The sequence below is a fragment of the Dunckerocampus dactyliophorus genome, chromosome 2, assembly GCF_027744805.1.
Source record: "Dunckerocampus dactyliophorus isolate RoL2022-P2 chromosome 2, RoL_Ddac_1.1, whole genome shotgun sequence".
Lineage (NCBI taxonomy): Eukaryota > Metazoa > Chordata > Actinopteri > Syngnathiformes > Syngnathidae > Dunckerocampus > Dunckerocampus dactyliophorus.
The window spans coordinates 37,866,691-37,886,066 of NC_072820.1; the positions used below are offsets into that span (position 1 = coordinate 37,866,691).

Genomic DNA, 19,376 nt, shown 5'->3' on the forward strand with positions numbered 1-19,376 from the left:
TGTCCAAAAGTACTTGTCGGTGGCGGCTCGCAAAGTCTGTCATGATTAGTAGTAACAAACAGACACGTGCTTGGCATGGTGCTGTTATTGACAGAAGTAGCACTAGATGTGAAATCAATGTGCCCAGGAAAGAAGCTTCGGTAATGTTTAAAATGATCAAAATACTTTCAAGTATTGCATGTTATCATTAATGTACCTGTTGCTGCATGGTTACAGCATGTATATAAAACGTTGTTGGAGGTTTTTTAGAGGGCTTTATAGGTTAGCTAAATACTGTAGGTGTGTCCCATGACGTGCTTTGTTCATACTGTTTTTCTCTAAAACGCACAGAAAAGGGAAAGATGTGTGCTCATGTTTGACATAAGGATTGTGGATGATGGGCAAAATTCCATAAAAAGTGCAGTTCCCCTTTTAAAGGTTCATGTAATTGGACTGGACTAGCAGAGACTCCATGGACTCCATTTTAGCTCCGGAAAAAGCCCTCATCTAGCTTACGCATTCATCCTAGGCTCTCCAATAGTGTATTGTAATATTGAACTCGCTTGTTGAAACATAGCAGTGTATTTTTAATGTTAATAAGTCACTCGAGTATGAGAAAAGGCGTCAAGTGTAGAGGGGGCAGGGAATGGTTTCCATGGCTACGTATTTTGGCTCTACTTATCTATCCATCTCTCTCCTTGTTTCTCAATGTTGGTCTCTCCTTGTGCTGTCAGTGACGGTTGTGGTTTTGGCTTTGCTTTATGAGCTGTAAACTGTGAAAGCGAGTAGTCTCGGATGTTTATGGGTGTTTTATAATGATAGTCACCCGGTACTTCTACATCGGCTCAGTGATGTATCGTGCGTAGCAGAAGAGGGCTATGTGTGCATTACAGTGAGAGATATTTGTCTTATTTTGCCCCTCTCGTGTGGCTAAATAAGGTACTCAAAATAGTAGAATCACCTGTGTTGGTACAGTACAGTTTAACACTAATCCAAAATATGACGAAATATGGAAGTGTATATGCCTGTTTGTTTTGAATTCCCTCATAATCTTCATACCTCCCATCCAGGCCTTTGTGAAGTGTCACTTTGACTACGACCCATCCCACGATAACCTGATTCCCTGTAAAGAGGCAGGACTTAGCTTCTGCAGTGGTGACATTCTGCAAATATTCAACCAGGAAGACCTCAACTGGTGGCAGGTCAAAACAGCCTCACACATACACATATACTGAGATTCACAACTGAGGAGTTTAGGACTTGTTGACCTTTTTTTGTGTGTTTCCATATTAGGCCTGCCACATCCAGGGAGGTAGTGCAGGTTTAATTCCAAGTCAGCTCCTCGAGGAGAAGAGAAAAGCCTTTGTGAAAAGAGATCTGGAGCTTGTTACCACAGGTACAGCAACACAGACAACAAAGGGCAAGGGAGAGAAAAACCTGCAATTATGCAAATTTGACCCCATGCTGCATAAACACGCCGGCACCAAAGACAACATCTGTTCCTCTCAGTATCATGCACGCATTGCATCCTGCCACCTCTACAGTCTGTATAGAGTACAGCATGACTTTTAGGTGGCCTGGTCCAAGCTGCTGGTTATTAAACTTCAGTCACTCTGTTGTATCATCAGCCGTGTACATCGATCAACCAACCTGTCTCCGACTAGATTTCATTTACATCCATGTGCTCTGTGCAGTTATTGACAGAGACAGTAGCTGTGGTGAGTCACAGTGTTGCCCTTCATTCTAGAGGACAACTCAACGAGAGGACAGCTCATCACTAGGGCGTCACGAGACACCCAGCTCACGAGACAAGACATAACATATACATGAGATTGGGTCCACGAGAGCAAGACGAGACTAGATTTTAACATTAATTTAAAAAAAAAAATGCAATGAAAAAATATGACAGCACAAACAGACTTTTTTTTTTATTTAACCGAGTTACAAACCAATGTATTCGTCCATCCAATTTTCTCTGCTTATCCGGGTTTGGGTCACGGGGGCAGCAGTCTCAGTAGGGAAGCCCAGACTTCCCGGCCCCCGGCCACCTTCTCCAGCTCTCGGGAGGACACCAAGGCGTTCCCAGGCCAGCTGTGAGACATAATCCCTCCAGCGTGGGTTTGCCCTGGAGCCTTCTCCCGGCAGGGCATATAGTAGAAAATAACAATGCAATATTTTCTTTAATATGTAATCTTTCACTCGGTGAAGGCATGTATTTTTTCAAAGGCATTTCGCACTGTCAAACATTGTGAGCATTTCTTGAAATGCTGGCTTTTTGATCTTGAAGAGCACCATTTCCTTGCGACGTAGCAAACACTTTCTGTGAGTGCACACTATTTTCCGCTTTTCCCTTTGTATTTACTTTGCCGATCAAACGTATCAGTGAGGGTTGACTGTCGAAACGAAAGCTCTCCATCTTGATGTGTACCGTAAAGCACCGTGTATAAACCGCACCCGTGTATTAACCGCACCCCCATTTTCAGGCTCACGGCGGGGGAAAACAAATTTTTAGTTCATAAATGCTTGCCAACTCTTTCATCTCAAATCAACATGCGTAAAGGTACTAAGCAATTTCAAAAAGAAGAATAAAGAAGAAATCTGAACTTCGGCATCTAGATCTTTAATATTATGGCTAAGCACAGATTAATAATAATAATAATAATAATAATAATAATAATAATAATAATAAAAAATCTAAATAAAGAAATTTGCAATTTTCAGAGATGTTTTGATATCTTATCTTTCACTGCTTCTCTTTTTCTCTATTTTATTGCATTGATTCAGTGTGAATTTGAATAAACTCCAACGTTGTATTGTATTTTACAACCGCAATGTTTTAATGGAAGCTTAGGTTAGCTTCAGTGTATGTAGAGATTGTTTCACTGTGTGAAAATACAGACAGCCGTCAGATAAGTTAGTTGCATACACAAGCATTTTCAACAACTGTACAGCAGAGGGAGCTAAAGTCAAAGCAAAAAGTACATCTTAATTAACAGTTATGTGATAAGAATATCCACTTCATGTTTTTCTTTATCTTGCTGTTTATTAACACACACACACACACACACACACACACACGTGCGCATTATAAAGCTGATTTGGTGATGTCCGCTGTGTCCCTGAATGCATCTCGCCTTCAACGTAATGACAATGAGGTGTTGCCCTGATGAACGGGCTAGATGGAATTCAAGATTCAAGAGTTTTATTGTCATATGCACAGTAGAACAGGTAGTTAAACTATGCAGTGAAATTCTTATCTGTTCATTCTCCCAAAAAAAGAAAAAAAACACAAGAAAATGAATAAGAACATAAACATTAATACCAATAAATTAAGCAACAAGAACAGAATAGAGACGTGGGTGAATTGGAGATAAATGCAGTATATGGTGTTGGAATTGTACTGCTGTTGATGTGTTCAGGTCAGAATGAAGTTATAAGAGTCAGACTTTGTTTGATTGTGTGGGGGCGCTCCACTGTGCTTCGTCTGCCGTCATAATGGAGAGGCGTGATGCTCTGGTGCGCATGCGTTTACACAAAAAAATGTAATTTCATGAAATAAATCAGTTACCGCCGTTACGCGTTATTTTTGACAGCCCTGGTTATAATGCTTCATAATTGTAAGGTCTACTGGTCACACCTGTGTATATGTAATATACACTCTATATACTCACGCTCCATATATTCTCCACAGTCAGGAGCTCAGCTTCTTATTGCAGCAGCGTGTTTGTTTGCTGCCATCTAGTGGTCAGTGATAATGACGCTATGGACATGTACTTTAATGTTTAGCATGCTGGCGAAAACTACTCCAGTTCATTGTGTTGGTGTCCCTCTCAGGTCCCCTGTGTGCTGGAATGGGTGGCAAGAAGAAGAAAAAGATGATGTATTTAACCACCAAGAACGCAGGTATTTTAACCTACCTTTACTAGACCCTCCTCTTAGTATCAGATCCCTGATTAATGGTGTTTCTGACAAAGAATTTGATCGTCACGAGCTGCGGATCTATGAAGAGGTTGCCAAGGTGCCGCCTTTCAGGAGAAAGACATTGGTCCTGATTGGTGCACAGGGCGTTGGCCGCCGCAGTCTAAAGAACAAGCTGCTGGTGTTGGATCCTCAGCGCTATGGCACCACCATCCCTTGTGAGTGTAATGGTACATCCTGACCATTTACTTTTTCTACAACCTACATTTTAGCTCAGAGTTTTTTTGTTTCCAGTTACCTCCAGGAAGCCAAAGGTGGACGAGAGGGACTGTCAGATGTACTCCTTCATGACACGTAGTGAGATGGAGTGTGACATCAAAAACGGGCGCTTCTTGGAACACGGAGAGTACGACGGAAACTTGTATGGTACGAAAATTAACTCCATACACGAGGTGACAGAAACAGGGAAGATCTGCATCCTGGATGTGAACCCCCAGGTAGTAGAATCATGGTCTCATTTGAATGCCACAGTGATGCAACTATTGTAATGTATGTAAATGTACACAATTCTAAAGGCTCTCAAAGTCCTGCGGACGTCGGAGTTCTTGCCCTATGTTGTTTTCATTGAGGCGCCTGATTTTGAGGTCCTCAAAGCCATGAACAGGTCAGCAATAGAGTCTGGAGTGGTCACTAAACAGTTAACGGTGAGTGGCAATGTCATCCATTATTGTGAGTCAGATTTAATGCTCTATGACAGGGGTCACCAACATGGTGCCCGCGGGCACCAGGTAGCCCCCCACGACCACATGAGGTGCCCGCAGGCCTGCTTTTCATTCAGGTTTTCAGTTAATAATGAAAGAACAGTCGAAAGAAATGCATTCTGAAATACAACATGAGTTGTGGATACCAGCATTTTGTTAATGTTCTGGTAAAACAAGCATATTTGATCTGTTTGGGTTGAAATAAGGTATGAAAATCATTTCTACAAAAATGAGTAGCTCTTGGCCATTTTCATTTTCTAAAAGTAGCTCTCGCAAGGAAAAACGTTGGTGACCCCTGCTCTATGACTATGTGCACTAACATGATGCCCCGTTGTCATCCTTTTATAGGACTCTGAGCTCAAGAGGACGGTGGACGAGAGCGAGCGCATCAAGAGGGCCTACGGACATTACTTTGACCTCTGTATCGTAAATGATGGTCTAGAGGTAACGTTTCGAAGCCTACGCGCCGCAATGGAAAAACTGTTCAATGAACAGCAGTGGGTGCCTGTCAGCTGGGTGTTTTGAGCTTCAGAGCAGGCCAAAGGATGAAGAATGGCAGATGATTTAACCCCCACAGCGCCCTCCAAGTGGGTGTTTTTGAACTTGGTGTTGTATTTATTTTGTAATAATTTGTTGATATTGAAGCAGTTCCAGAGTTGATGATGGGGTATAGCGCAATTGTGTGTGTGTGTGTGTGTGTGTGTGTGTTGGGGGGGTACTTATTACAAACATGGAAATAGATACAGAGTAGGGATGGGCATAAGAAGATTTTCATTGGTGGTTCGGCCAACTGTGAGGATTATATTGTTGATTCTGTCTTGAACCAGTTGAGGTAAAATTAGATGCACTACTTGGCTGCAACCACCAGAGGCGCTGTTGAATTAGTCTCCCTTCCAAAAAGAAGTTACACTTTTTAAACTTAGGTCCCAAATGGTTCCTCTCGTACAACAGTAATACAAATGTAACATGACCTTTTAAATATATATTTAAGATTTGTGGCCATTTTGTCATTTGATCCCCTATTTTTTTAATGGGAGAATCCTAAAATATGCAATATTTTCAAAAGTGGAATATTTGGGATGATAGCCTTGACTTGGTCAGTAATTGATAACATTGATTTTGATGCATTACTATTATATTACTACATTTTGGAGCAAAAAACAATGTATTAAAAAAAAAAACCCTACGCTTTTCCCCCAAAACCTTTCGTAAATATCATTTTTTTTAATGTTTCTTCTGTAAACAGCATCCAAAAGGCGAGGAGTCTCTTTTACTCTGTGATTCTTGCTTAAATATAGTCAAATGTCCATCCCTACTATAGAGTAGTAAAGAGTATTTTAGATAGAAAGTTCTGTCAAAACTTTAGCCTTCCAAATCTTAAATACTTTATGTAGTGTAATGTTTACATTGGATTGGTATAAGACAGACAGGCAGATAGATAGATAGATAGATAGATGAAAGAAACATACCAAATGTGATATTTGTAATAAATTCCATCTATTTTACCAGTAGATTATATATATATAGTGGTATGATTTGTACACATTGAGAAATGTGCTTTACTTGTGTTTCTCCACTTGTCTGGAACATGACCAGCAATAGAAACATACAGCACATGTGAAACATGTTCCATATACATTGGTCTATACATTAGAGCTTTGGGGACTCTTCACATTATTGCCTACAGCCTGCACTTGTATTTGTAGCACTGAGATTTTGCAAACCAAATACAAATAATCTGAGGAGAAAAGTAGCTTGCAGTAAAGGACAAATGAATACTACCAATACCAACATTTGTTACCTGTTCATGTTACACTTGTTATTTGCGATGTACAAACTCATCATACTTTTGCCTTAACATGCTTCAAAAAGCCAAGGAAACTCAGTCACGGGACATTTGAACATCATCACTTCCTGTTCCAAACAATACTGGCAACTTATACATATTTATTTTACCTTCAACCTGTAAGTAGTGTATGGAAATAAAGACTATATACGATCACAAAAAAGACTTTTTTGGTCTTGATTGTGTGTATATACACTACTATTGTTTCATTTAGAAGCAGGACAGCAAAATACATTAAAACACGATGTTCAGAGATTTCTAAAAAAACGCACCGTGTGGTTGTTTTTAGCTGAAAGATGCCCGGTGGTGCCTCTGCTGGCGGGGTGGGTGTATGTGGGTGCCGGTTGATGGGGTCATCCAGTGATGAGGGGCCAGAGGCAATGTTATTGGATACATCTCATAGGCAGGCGGTGGACCCCCTGGCCAAACACTTGTCAGTTTGGGGTCGAACTACAAGACATGATGATGTCCTTTATTGTGACTGTATATTTAAATGAGATGTCACACAGGAGCTGAATTGTCCCTTACTATGTCTACCATATTGGGCAATACAAGTACAGTCAAACCTGTCTATAGCGGCCACTAAAGGGAAACGCCAAAAGTGGCTGCTATAGGCAGGTGGCCGTTATAGACAGGTTGGCGGCCATTTTGAATTTATGCGCGCACATATTAACATGTCTGTGATTAGAAGCTTGCTGTCTTTGCAGATACATATAATTATACTGTTACATGTTGACCAGTAGAGGGCACTGTGGGACTGCGGATAAAAGTTGTAAAGCACTACTAGGTTAATAAACCGCTGTTAATAAAGCGATTAAAGTGCATCAGCGACGTGAGTCTCTCCTTCCCCACAACAAGGGGCACTACAGTATTGACCAGTGCACATTGTCTCACACCAGGAAATAAACGATGTCACTGTCTGCAACAAGCTCCAAAGAAGACGGCTTTTTTTTTTTATGTCAAACCGACAGTTTGTGTGGATCTTGTGAATGATTGTGACTGAGCTACAGCTCAGTAATTAAAGTCTACACACGATGGTTTCATTGCTTAAAAAACGAAACTTTTTCGTGCATGAAGCTTCTGCTTGAGTCGGCATTTTGGCCGCTATATGCGGTCAGATATTGACCAAGGGATACAAAATGGGTGGCCGCTGGCCGCGTTAGACAGGTAACCGCTATACACAGGGTCTACAACACGCAAATTCTCTGCGGGGGATTTTTCAGTGGCCGTTCTATACAGGTGGCCGCTAAGACAGGTTTGACTGTATAAAGGTGACAAGAGGGGTGTTAGTTCATTTCTACAGGGCTCTAATAAAAACCATATTTCGAAGTTTGGAAACAGCTTTTCTAGGCTCTAATTATGAAAATTATAAAGAAGAAATCCTACTTTGTGGGAATTCACTTATCATGATCGGGTCTGAAACCAGCTAACCACGATAAACGAGGGATTACTCTACTGTACTGTGTGTGTGTGTGTATGTATGTATGTGTGTATGTATATGTGTGTATATATATATATATATATATATATATATATATATATATATATATATATATATATATACACACACACAGTATATATATATATATACACACACACACACAGTATATATATATATATATATATATATATACACAGTATATATATATATATATATATATACACAGTATATATATATATATATATATATACACAGTATATATATATATATATATATATACACAGTATATATATATATATATATATACACAGTATATATATATATATATATATATATATATATACACAGTATATATATATATATATATACACAGTATATATATATATATATATATACACAGTATATATATATATATATATATACACAGTATATATATATATATATATATATATACACAGTATATATATATATATATATATACACAGTATATATATATATATATATATATATACACAGTATATGTATATATATATATATATATATATATATATATATATATATATATACACAGTATATATATATATATATATATATATATATATATATATATACACAGTATATATATATATATATATACTGTGTATATATATGAGTTGGATCATTTTAAAACAATGCTGACCACTGAAAAAGAGTCATCAATCAATTGGTGTGGTTGCTATTTCAGTGAAAGTCAAAGCATGACGTTTCAAAAGATTTTTGTCTGGTCGTAAAAACATTTTTACAAAAACTAGTACTGTATTGAAGAAGAGAGGTGATGTTGTATTTTGGTCAATACAGTAATTCATCAAAACTGAAGGCAGCAATGCAGTTTTCCACCCATGTTGACTATCATGTACTAGTATGAACACAAAAACATAAAATATTGAGGGTGTCACACACCAGTGCGTACGGTGGAGGGAGATCAATGGTGCTGTATCTTGGAGGATTTCTGTCATAATGTCGTTCCACCGCCTCCTGACCTTCTGCCGCAGAAATGGCCTGGATGGAGAAGCTGCTGTCATCTTGTATGGTTGCCATCGTGACATCGTATGCCGCTCTCTTCTTCTTGGCGTGCAGGTAGAAGCAGAGGAGGACCACAGCTATGGACACCACCAAGCATGGGAATCTAGAAATACATTGATTACTACTAGTATGATGATGTTTATTATTGACTGAGGATACTCACACATATTGAAGGGTATTCACAATGGTCATGGCTGCCTCAAAGTCCTTGACATCACTAGAAGATGAAAAACACAATATGACTATATATATATATATATATATATATATATATATATATATATATATATATATAATTAATTTTAATGTACCCTGCAAATTAACATTCACTGTTGTTTGCATGGGGCCGCACGGTGGCCTCGTGGTTAGCATGTTGGCCACACAGAAGATTGGAAAGCTCTGTATTTGAATCTTGTTGGGCATCTCTGTACAGAGTTTGCATGTGTGGGTTTTCTCCAGGTACTCCGGTTTCCTCCCACATTCCAAAAACATGCATGTTAGATTAAGTGGCGACTCTAAATTGTCCATAGGTATGAATGCGAGTGTGAATGGTTGTTTGTATGTGCCCTGCCTCTTGCCTGAAGTCAGCTGGGGTAGGCTCCAGCATACCCAAGACCCTAGTGAGGATAAGCAGCATAGAAGATGGATGGATGCTATCTGTACGCAAGATAATGGAATGTCCCTACACTTTTGTTTATGCAACCTGACAAATGTATATTCACATATTTTCTTACAATTCACAAACGTGTATGACTTTGTGTGTCTATTTGTAAGCTGAATGATCAACATACTCTTTGGACCTTCATCCTATAAACGTGTTGCTCACTGCATGTGTCCCTGAGTCTATATAACTTGATAATAATATAATGACAAAATCAAACAGAGTCTAAAGAGTCTTACCTTACTGAGGGGTCCCAAACAAAAAAAGGTGTCCTGAGTGTTGCGTAGCTCCAAATACTGTATGTGTAATGTGTTCACAGCATGAGTGGCATTTTCTTTTCTTTTTTTACAGCCTTATTGTCTCCTTTATAGCCACAGGACTTTGAGGTCAACTTTCTGTTTTACACATTTCCTGGGCGGATGTTTCAAGTCCTCATTGCTCAATGAATGACAAACTGTTGAACTCCTGCAAATGATGTTTCTGGTACACAAATGTTGCTTGATCGGTCTTTTGTATTCAACAGTTTGCTACATGTAATACATTGGGTGCCTATTGCAGACTTCATTACAATGCTGGTTAATATGTCTCATCAACGCTGATTCTATTAAATATATGTTCTTACTTTAAAGGTTTTTGCAAAAGAGACAGATATCCATCCATCCATCCATCCATTTTCTATGCCGATTCTCATTAGGGGTGCGGGGGTATGCTGGAGCCTATCTCAGCTGACTTCGGGCTTCAGGCAGGGTACACCCTGGACTGGTCGCCAGCCAATGGCAGGGCACATATAGACAACCAACCATTCACACTCACATTCATACCTATGGACAATTTAGAGTGGCATATACATTTCTGCTGTTGATTTTTTAAAAATAATTTCATCTTCTTGTAAGTTTTCTTCTTGTAATGTTAGGACTTTATTTGCATATTTTGACTTTATTCTCATGGCTGGCCTTGGACGTCGGGATGTAGTGCAAGTCATTTTAGGTCTTTTCCATGCAGTGCCATGTTGAACTTCAGGTGGAGAGAGTGACAGCGATGACACCACATTCAACACACCTACTCCCCACTCACACCTGAGACCTTGTAACAGTAATGAGTCACATGACACCAAAGAGGAAAAATGGCCCATGTGCCCATTCTGTACAGTTTCACATAAGGGTGTACTAACGTTTGTTGCCAGTGGTTTAGACACTAATGGCTGTGTGTTGAGTTCTTTTGTGGGAACACCAAATTTACACTGGTATCCAAGCTGTACACCGACTACTTTATATAGTATCAAAGTGTCGTTTCTTTAGCGTTCTCCCATGAAAGGATATCATAAAATATTTACAGAAATCTCACTTTTGTGGCATAATTATTATCAGGACAGGCCTCATAGAAAACGAATGAATTAATGAATTAACATTATAAATCAGGTTATTATTGTTAATAATATGAGTATTACTATTGCAGTACATAGAATAAGGTACTTGCCCATCTCACAAAACTAAATGTAGCCTCACAAAAGGGTCATAATATTAGAAACATCTCTCAGTATGACGCAGTGCAAAGCACAGAGCGCATGTTAAGATCATTTTACAACCTCACTGACTATCAAAGAGTTACATGCGGGGGCACAAGCATGTTGTCACTTTATATCATATTATAATGCTATTGCGAGTGGATTAAAGGTCACTGGGGGGTTTTATAAGGAGAATTTTAAGTTATAGCACATTCTCAACAAACCCAATAAAGAAGGGAAGAAAGTGAGGAATCCTTGTTTGAGCTTGTTTCTTAGGAATGTATTGAGGGTGGTGTTGAAACATGCTGGTGGTGCGATGCTCCAGACGAACACACGCGATCACGTTTATATTTCCCACTTGCATTGGTCATAATATTCAAGAAATGTACAGTACAGTACACAGACATTACGTGACATTGAAGCTTATTATACAGTATGTTCTATATACTACTACAGCAGGGGTCGGGAACCTTTTTGGCAAAGAGAGCCATGAAAGCCACATATTTAAAAATGTATTTCCGTGAGAGCCATATCATGTTTCAACACCGAATACAACCAAATGTGTGTATATTTAAGGAAGACCAACAATTTTAGAATTTAATAAGTCTCTGAATTTATTCTTTTTATAAAAATGTTATATTGAAGCTAACCAATAATAAATACATTACTTTTTACCATTAATGCAACTTCTGCTGCTGCATGGTTTTGCGCGCTACTCCGTATCTTTCTTTCCATTTTTCGTCAAAAGGGTTGTCTCTGCACAATTAGCTAGCTGAAGGATTAAAGGCGGGACGACCCCAATAATCAAGTTTTGGTGTCTGACACTGGAAAATGGGAAGGACAGCTGGCATTGCGCTACAAAATCAAATGGATTAAAATGCATTAGAATGCATATTTTAAATGTTATTTTTAACACTGATTTCTGTCATGTTTTACTTTAAAATGTCAGGAAAACAAATTGAAATAAAACACATTTTATGGTGTTAAGAAATGTCTGAGAGCCAGATGCAGTCATCTAAAGAGCCACATCTGGCTCCCGAGCCATAGGTTCCCTACCCCTGTACTACAGTATATAACATATAGTATAGAAAGTATTGTTGCATTTGAGGTGGTTTTATAACAAAATGTGCTTGCTAATGTGGAGGAGGAGGTGGTGGTGGCACAATGTTGGAGGCACCAGCGGGTGGAGGAGGAGGGAGATGGTCAGCTCCTGCTACAGGTGGAGGAGGGGGAGGAGGAGGAAGATGGTCAGCTCCCGCTACAGGAGGAGGAGGGGGAGGAGGAGGAAGATGGTCAGCTCCCGCAACAGGAGGAGGAGGGGGAGGAGGAGGAAGATGGTCAGCTCCCGCAACAGGAGGAGGAGGGGGAGGAGGAGGAAGATGGTCAGCTCCCGCAACAGGAGGAGGAGCAGGGGGAGGAGGAAGATGGTCAGCTCCTGCTACTGGAGGAGGAGGAGGAGGAGGAGGAAGGTGGTCAGCTCCAGCTACAGGAGGAGGAGGGGGAGGAGGAGGAAGGTGGTCAGCTCCTGCTGCAGGAGGAGGAGGCAGGAGAGTGGCATCTGCTACAATAGGAGATGAATAGAGGTTGTCTGGTGGTGGAGGAGGAGCTGGGTGCAGACATGTTGATGAGGTCAAAGAAGGTGGAGGAGGCAGGCTGGTGTCCACACAGGAAGTGGGAGGTGGTGGTGGAGGAGGAGGAGAAGACATACTGGGGTCTATTGTGGCTTGAAGAGGAGGAGGAGGAAGGTTATCGCTGACGTTGGAATCAGCAGGTAAATCGGGAACTGATGGTAGTGGTACAGCAATGCCTTGATTGAATCTACACACAAAACATAAAGAAAGCATAGTAAATGTAAAAAAACCCTAAATAAAAAGATCAGTAAATAATGTTCTTATGTTGTACATTAAATTAAAGAAGAACGCTAATATCTTAGCACAAAAACAGATGCTATTCTTTGGGTGAAAATATGCCCCCTAGTGGCTGTGAGCGCCATAGTTATGACGTTTGAGCAATATGATTGGACAATGAAGTAAGTGCTATGATCTCCCGGCGATGCCACTGGCCTCACTGCTTTTCTATCTTTTTGTGGAAAAAAATGTAATTACTTTGGAACATACAAAGATTTAAATGTTTAAAAAGCTATAGTATACTGTACTGATAATAGTAATAATAATAATAATAGTGAAATGACCGAGGAACACTGTGGCCACACTGAAAAGAAAAAAATCTGACTATGAGAATAAGGCTGGAATATAAAAAAAAAAAAAGTTGGAATTTTCCAAGGCATAATATCGTTATATTTTGTAGCAATATTCCATGATACGATGTGTAACAACTACTACTACTACTTTCAATGCTCCTAGAAAATGGTAACCTGAGAACAAGTTAAAGACAGGAAGAGAACTATCAGCAATTTCTGGACGGAGAAGGGGTGCTTCTTCCCCACTACGTTTTGGACATGTTGACTTGTGCAGGCGTGAACATGTGATGTACTTAAGTGTAACTTTGTTCAGCATGTTGAAATAAACTAAACCATCACCACTAATAATAATATAATAAAGTAGTATTAGGAACAGAAAAAGTGGCAATATTTAATAATATTCATATAGTATTTGTTAAAACTATTGTTAGAAATTGTATTTAAACTACTTCACAATAGTATTACACTTATACATTATTATAAGATTTTCATTGCATGGTATAACTGCTGTTTTACCATGCACATGACAATAAAACTCTCTTGAATCTTGAATCTACACACCACTACTAATACTACCACTAATATGGCACGTCCCTTGAGAAAGTTGAATTGCAGCGCTGAGGTTTGTGTAGATTTTTTTTAACGTTCATTCATTTAAATCCTGACTTTTTAAATGTAAAAAAAATATACACAATAATGTTCAAAAGTTTTTTTTTCTTAACATTGGGACTTTTTTTCTCACAATTTTTTCTTTTCAGTGTGACCTTTAATATAATTAGTCATACATCATTTTGTGATATTATGAGAATAAATGAATAGCATTGTAATAACTAATATTTAATCTCGGGCTGTCAAATGATTAACAATTTTAATCAAATTAATCACAGTTTTCAAATTCATTGATCGTGATGAATCACCATTTGCAACTACACTACCGGTCGAAAGTTTTAGAACACTCCAATTTCTCAGGAGGAAAAGTCTACATATTTAAGTGTCTGCCTCTCTTCCATTGTTAATGATTTTTTTTCTTGCCATTTTTGTAGCAACAAATGACTTTCTCCAGTACAATGCTGCTCAACTGACGTCCACAAGGGTGTAGTACCACAGTGTGCTCCGCCACTGTTTTTATGCAGACAGAGGAGGTAGTAAGTACTCCAGAACTTGGAACACCTGTAGGAATTAGTTGCACCAACTGCCAAGGCTTGATCAACCTCCATTTCTGCAGAACAGCTTTAAATTGTCGACCGATTTTGTGGTCCCTGAAACAGGCCTGTTTGAATAATTCTGAAACATTCTTTTTCAGTTTTGGGCAACCTTACCTTACTGGCACTTCACCACTTACCTTTGTACCATTTCTAGCTATTCATTGGACGTGAACGACTTGAATTTCAATAAATAACTGGAAAATTTGGGATGTTCTAAAACGTTTGACTGGTAATGTTTGTGTGAAATATGCCAATTTTTTACTGTATTTTATGAACAAAAAGATAAATGACAGGACACAGTTATCTATATTTGTATGTATTAACAGCTCCAAATGAAGTGAATATTTAACTCAAGCTCAAAGATACAGTACCACACGTCTGAAAATGGATTTGCCTAACACTAGTCTCTTTAATAGCAGCTCAACATTTGAATCACACTTAACCATCTTATTAAGAGCCATGAAGAGTTGCGTTCAAAGACACCACGTAATTTAAGATGAATTCACATGTTTTATGTGGTGATGTATTTACGAGCATACTTAACTGCATGTGATTGTACTTCAGCAATAAGAGTTATGTTAATCAGTGATAACAATATCCACTTATTTTTATTCTTTCTCTTTCTCTTTATTTAGACCACGCTTACCCGGGTAATAAAGACTTTTTGTTTTATAATTTTCGGAGTGTCATTTAATGCATCTGGCGGTTGACGAGTGACAATCAGGAAGTGTCGTTCCCAGAACAAGCGGACTCGAGTCGTTGGAGATACTGTACATACAGTATATGGTGTTTGAATTGCACTGCTGTTGGTGTGTTCAGGTCAGTGACGGAGCCAGAAATTTTTCATTGGGGTGTCCAAATAAATGAGTCACCGTCTTTAACGCGCTAATTTTGACAGCCCCAATTTAATCACGTCATAAAGTCATGGTTGTTTAATGGTTTTACTGTACTTGAATACATGGTAGGTCACTGATCAAACTGTTGTGTTTAGGTTCAGGTGGGAAATTTTGATAATCATTAAAATTATGACTTTTGCTCTTGAAAAACGTTGACTTTTCTCGTAAAATGTGCTTTTTTGTTTTCAGTGTGACGCAAATACAACAACAACATAAGTACTACTAACAACAAGAAAAAATGTAATTGTGTGTGTGTGTGTGTGTGTGTGCGGGGGGGTTAATTAACGATGCTATGCTAGCGCTGCCGTATCTACAAGCTTTGTGACATACGTGGGTACATCTGCAATGCTCTGTGTGTTGTCCGTAGTGGTCCCTGGCTCTCTCTTTGTTGGGGGCTCCCTGGAGACCTGTGTGGGGTGGAGTTGACAATGAATGACATCATCAGCCCTGACTAGGACGGTAGACTGGAAAGCTTGGTGTCACATTTACCTGGAAACAGTGTCCAGTAGAGTCCAAGCTGGAGTATGATATGGGTACTCTGGAGTAGCTTCTCTCTGGCTCCCTGCCTAAAGGAGGGGGCGTCACAAGTTTGCAGCGGGTCTTGTTTTTGGAAGTGGTGAAAGTGCTGATCTCTCTTCTGGCCACCTTCTCGTAGTGGATGGCTGCAGCCTGGATCACATCCCAGCATGGACATTATATATGTATGTGAAAGTGGTTATTTCAATGTGAGTTGAAGGTGTTACTGACCAGTGACAGCAGGTTGACTGAGGACTCCATGTGGCTGAGACGCGTGGCCTGGGAGTCCAGCAGTCTGAGCAGTAAAGTGGCCACACTGTTGATTTGGTAGGTCACACTGGCCAACGCCTGAGTGGCCAAAGCCTTGGCCTCCTCCACAGCCTTGCTTGGGTCATCTGCCTGCAACAATGTTAGTTGACACTTTATAGATGTGATAGAAATATGGTTCATTTGGGCTTTTTAGAGAAATCAAATATTTATTTTATATGTATATTTTTTAGGACATAAAATATATATTTAATATATTTCAGTACATTATACATACAACTTTGTACATGCACCTATTTATTTGATTTTTTTTAAACATTCATTTTTTTAGTACATAAAATACACTATGTATTTAAAATATATTTGTAAGAAAATAAACTATTCATTTTATATTGATTTAAACAAGTAATAATTAGGAGATAAATATTCATTATTTGATCTATTTATTGATTTTTGAAAAACTAACATTTATGCTGAATGATGCTAAGTTAACCCTGAATGATAAAATATCATACAACTTACAGAATGATGCCCAAAACAATGCACAATTGAAACATAATATCCTTTCTAATAATTTATCTTGTAATAAATCAAGATATAGAAGAAATAAAAAGTGCAATAAAATTCAGGAATATAAAAAGTATAAACCACAAGGGGCAATTGCCTTGTAAAAAATGATGTATAATACTGAAATGATGTATATACAGTATATATTGTTTTAATTCTTTTTAATTATTATTTATAAGTGTATTTCTATGTATTTATTTTTAAATGAAATGACTCTGTGAAGTGTGGGTATACTGTTCGTCCCGGAACTCTAAAATATCTACTTCCAGAATGCCGAAAATAACATGTAATTAAAAAATAATATCCATTATAATAATCTCTTCTAATAGATTAAAATATAACTTTAAACTATAAATTTGAATAGAATAAATGGAAATGTTTAATACAGGAATATAAAACATAATTTAAGAAAATAACTATCAACAATAGTATGCTAATTTATTTTGTAACAAATAAAACTATAGAACAAATAAAAAGTTAAATACAGGAATATAAAACGTTAAACCACGATGTGCAATTGTCTTGTAAAAATCATCATTCATATTCATCTCAATATTTAATATTTTAAATGGTTTTCAGTGCGTCCGTCATATTTGAGGTTAGTAAGAGATGATTTCTCACCTGCGGGTAGTTGTTTTCGCAGTAATCTGCAACTTTCAGCAGGTTGCTTTGGTTCTCACTGAGATTCTTCCTGGCAGTTGGCACCTCTTGTAATATCTGAGAAATCACCTCTGAAAAGTTCTTAGACTCCGTCATTATTTGTGGCTTAAATCGTTACGTATAGACTGTTGCATGTCTCTACTTGAAGGAGGAATGGACCTCTTCTTCTTGTTGTTGGGGGTGTTGCTCCTGGCTGAGGAGGGCGGGAGTAGCCGGATGGAAGACAAGGTCTGCACTGCATGCCAAGGTCGGCATGAACGAAGTGAAGTGATATCATGCAGAGTAAACAAAGGAGAAAAGGAAATGATTCAAATTTTAGCAGTAACTTGGTGCACCAGACGTGTCAAATGTGATCTGAACTGACCTAGTGTCCCTTTCCCGGACACTGACAATGCATGTCCACTAGAGGTCAGTATAGTCATTGTTAATGAGTGTTCATATGAGCACTAGATTATTGATCACCTTCACATGCTGCTCCTACTACAATAATAATAATAATAATGACATTTTAAAAAGAATAATATAATGATATAATCATTATATAATAATTATATTGACAGTTGAAATTATATAAAATTATTCTATTTAAAATTCTATCATTTATATAATACTAATAGAAACAATATTCACAAAAATACAAATAAGAATAATAATCTGACATCATTCATAGGAAAAGTATAATATTGATAACATCATCATACTAATAACAATGAATCTTAAAAATTGTAAAATTAATCCATCCATCCATCCATCCATCTTCTACCGCTTATCCAAGATCCGGTCGCTGGGGCAGCAGCCTGAGCAGGGAGGCCCAGATTTTCCTCTACCCGGCCACTTCATCCAGCTCCTCCCGGCGGATCCCGAGGCGTTCCCAGGCCAGTTGGGAGACATAATCTCTCCAACGTGTCCTGGGTCTTCCCCGAAGCCTTCTACCGGTTGGACTTGCCCTGAACAGGTGTTCAGGCGCCCCAGGGGGGCGTCCGGGATGCATCCTGACCAGATGCCCAAGCCACCTCATCTGGCTCCTCTCAATGCGGAGGAGTAGCGGTTCTACTCCGAGTCTCTCCCGGATGTCAGTGCTTCTCACCTTATCTCTAAGGTACAATTTATACTACTAATAGGAGAAATAATAAAATTAATACTAATAATTATATATTAGTGTTATTCATATTAGCAGTATATATATTAAATAAGAAATAAAAACAATTATAATTACTAAATAAATAATTCAATTTATACCACCAGTAATAAATAATTGTATTTATACCACAAACACTTGTAGTTATAATGAAATATAATATAAGTAGAAAAAATATATAATTGTAGTTACAATATAATTAAATATTTCTATTTACATTGATTATTTATTGTTCTTATTCTTTTATTATTATTATGACAAAGTTTGAACAATGTCGTATGAAATAAAACATGTTTTTAATTTATTTTCCTCTAGTTTTAATAAATAATTCAGAATACAACCACGATGACTACTTAGTACTGCAAATACACAAAGGAGGATATTGAAATGTTTCACAACAAGATGAAAGGCAATAATAACTGCAATAATAACAGCCACTAGGGGGCATATTTGCATGTTATCTGCTGAGATGTATGAACCAGAGTTGAATGATTTACAAGTGTTACAAGTGTTACGATCACATTGGATGCACTGCTACTACCAAAGTAGCGCCATTCCCTGTTGGATACCTTAAAAATGTAACACTGTTACATAATGACAGCAGAGTCAAAATGCATCATGCTTTCCAGGAAATCCTGTCTAAAGAGTAGGAATTCCTCACCATCCCTAATTACAGTGTGTGTGTGTGTGTGTGTGTGTGTGTGTGTTATATTTAAAGACATCCCAATCCCAATGGAAAGTGGGCATGATATTCC

At 38.2% G+C, this 19,376-nt stretch overlaps 2 protein-coding genes across 5 annotated transcripts in view; one reads left to right on the forward strand and one right to left on the reverse strand.

Moving 5' to 3' along the window:
* mpp2b (MAGUK p55 scaffold protein 2b) overlaps nt 1-7,960 on the forward strand; it is a 42,635-nt gene extending 34,675 nt beyond the window's left edge. For all 4 annotated transcript variants that reach the window (XM_054767915.1, XM_054767914.1, XM_054767912.1 and 1 more), the window contains 7 exons: nt 1,050-1,181; nt 1,273-1,375; nt 3,814-3,882; nt 3,954-4,115; nt 4,192-4,394; nt 4,473-4,601; nt 5,007-7,960. In XM_054767915.1, coding sequence (XP_054623890.1) covers nt 1,050-1,181; nt 1,273-1,375; nt 3,814-3,882; nt 3,954-4,115; nt 4,192-4,394; nt 4,473-4,601; nt 5,007-5,183 — 975 coding nt within the window. In that variant the 3' untranslated portion in view covers nt 5,184-7,960. The remainder of the gene's footprint in view (nt 1-1,049; nt 1,182-1,272; nt 1,376-3,813; nt 3,883-3,953; nt 4,116-4,191; nt 4,395-4,472; nt 4,602-5,006) is intronic.
* A 3,465-nt stretch (nt 7,961-11,425) lies between these two features.
* abi3b (ABI family, member 3b) lies at nt 11,426-17,655 on the reverse strand. The gene is made up of 5 exons (XM_054767706.1): nt 17,445-17,655; nt 16,221-16,388; nt 15,963-16,142; nt 15,804-15,880; nt 11,426-12,990 (listed from the first exon to the last, which is right to left on the reverse strand). Exons 1-5 carry the CDS (start codon nt 17,577-17,579, stop codon nt 12,306-12,308), a joined length of 1,245 nt encoding a protein of 414 aa, XP_054623681.1. The 5' UTR covers nt 17,580-17,655; the 3' UTR covers nt 11,426-12,305.
* Nucleotides 17,656-19,376: the final 1,721 nt, after the last annotated feature.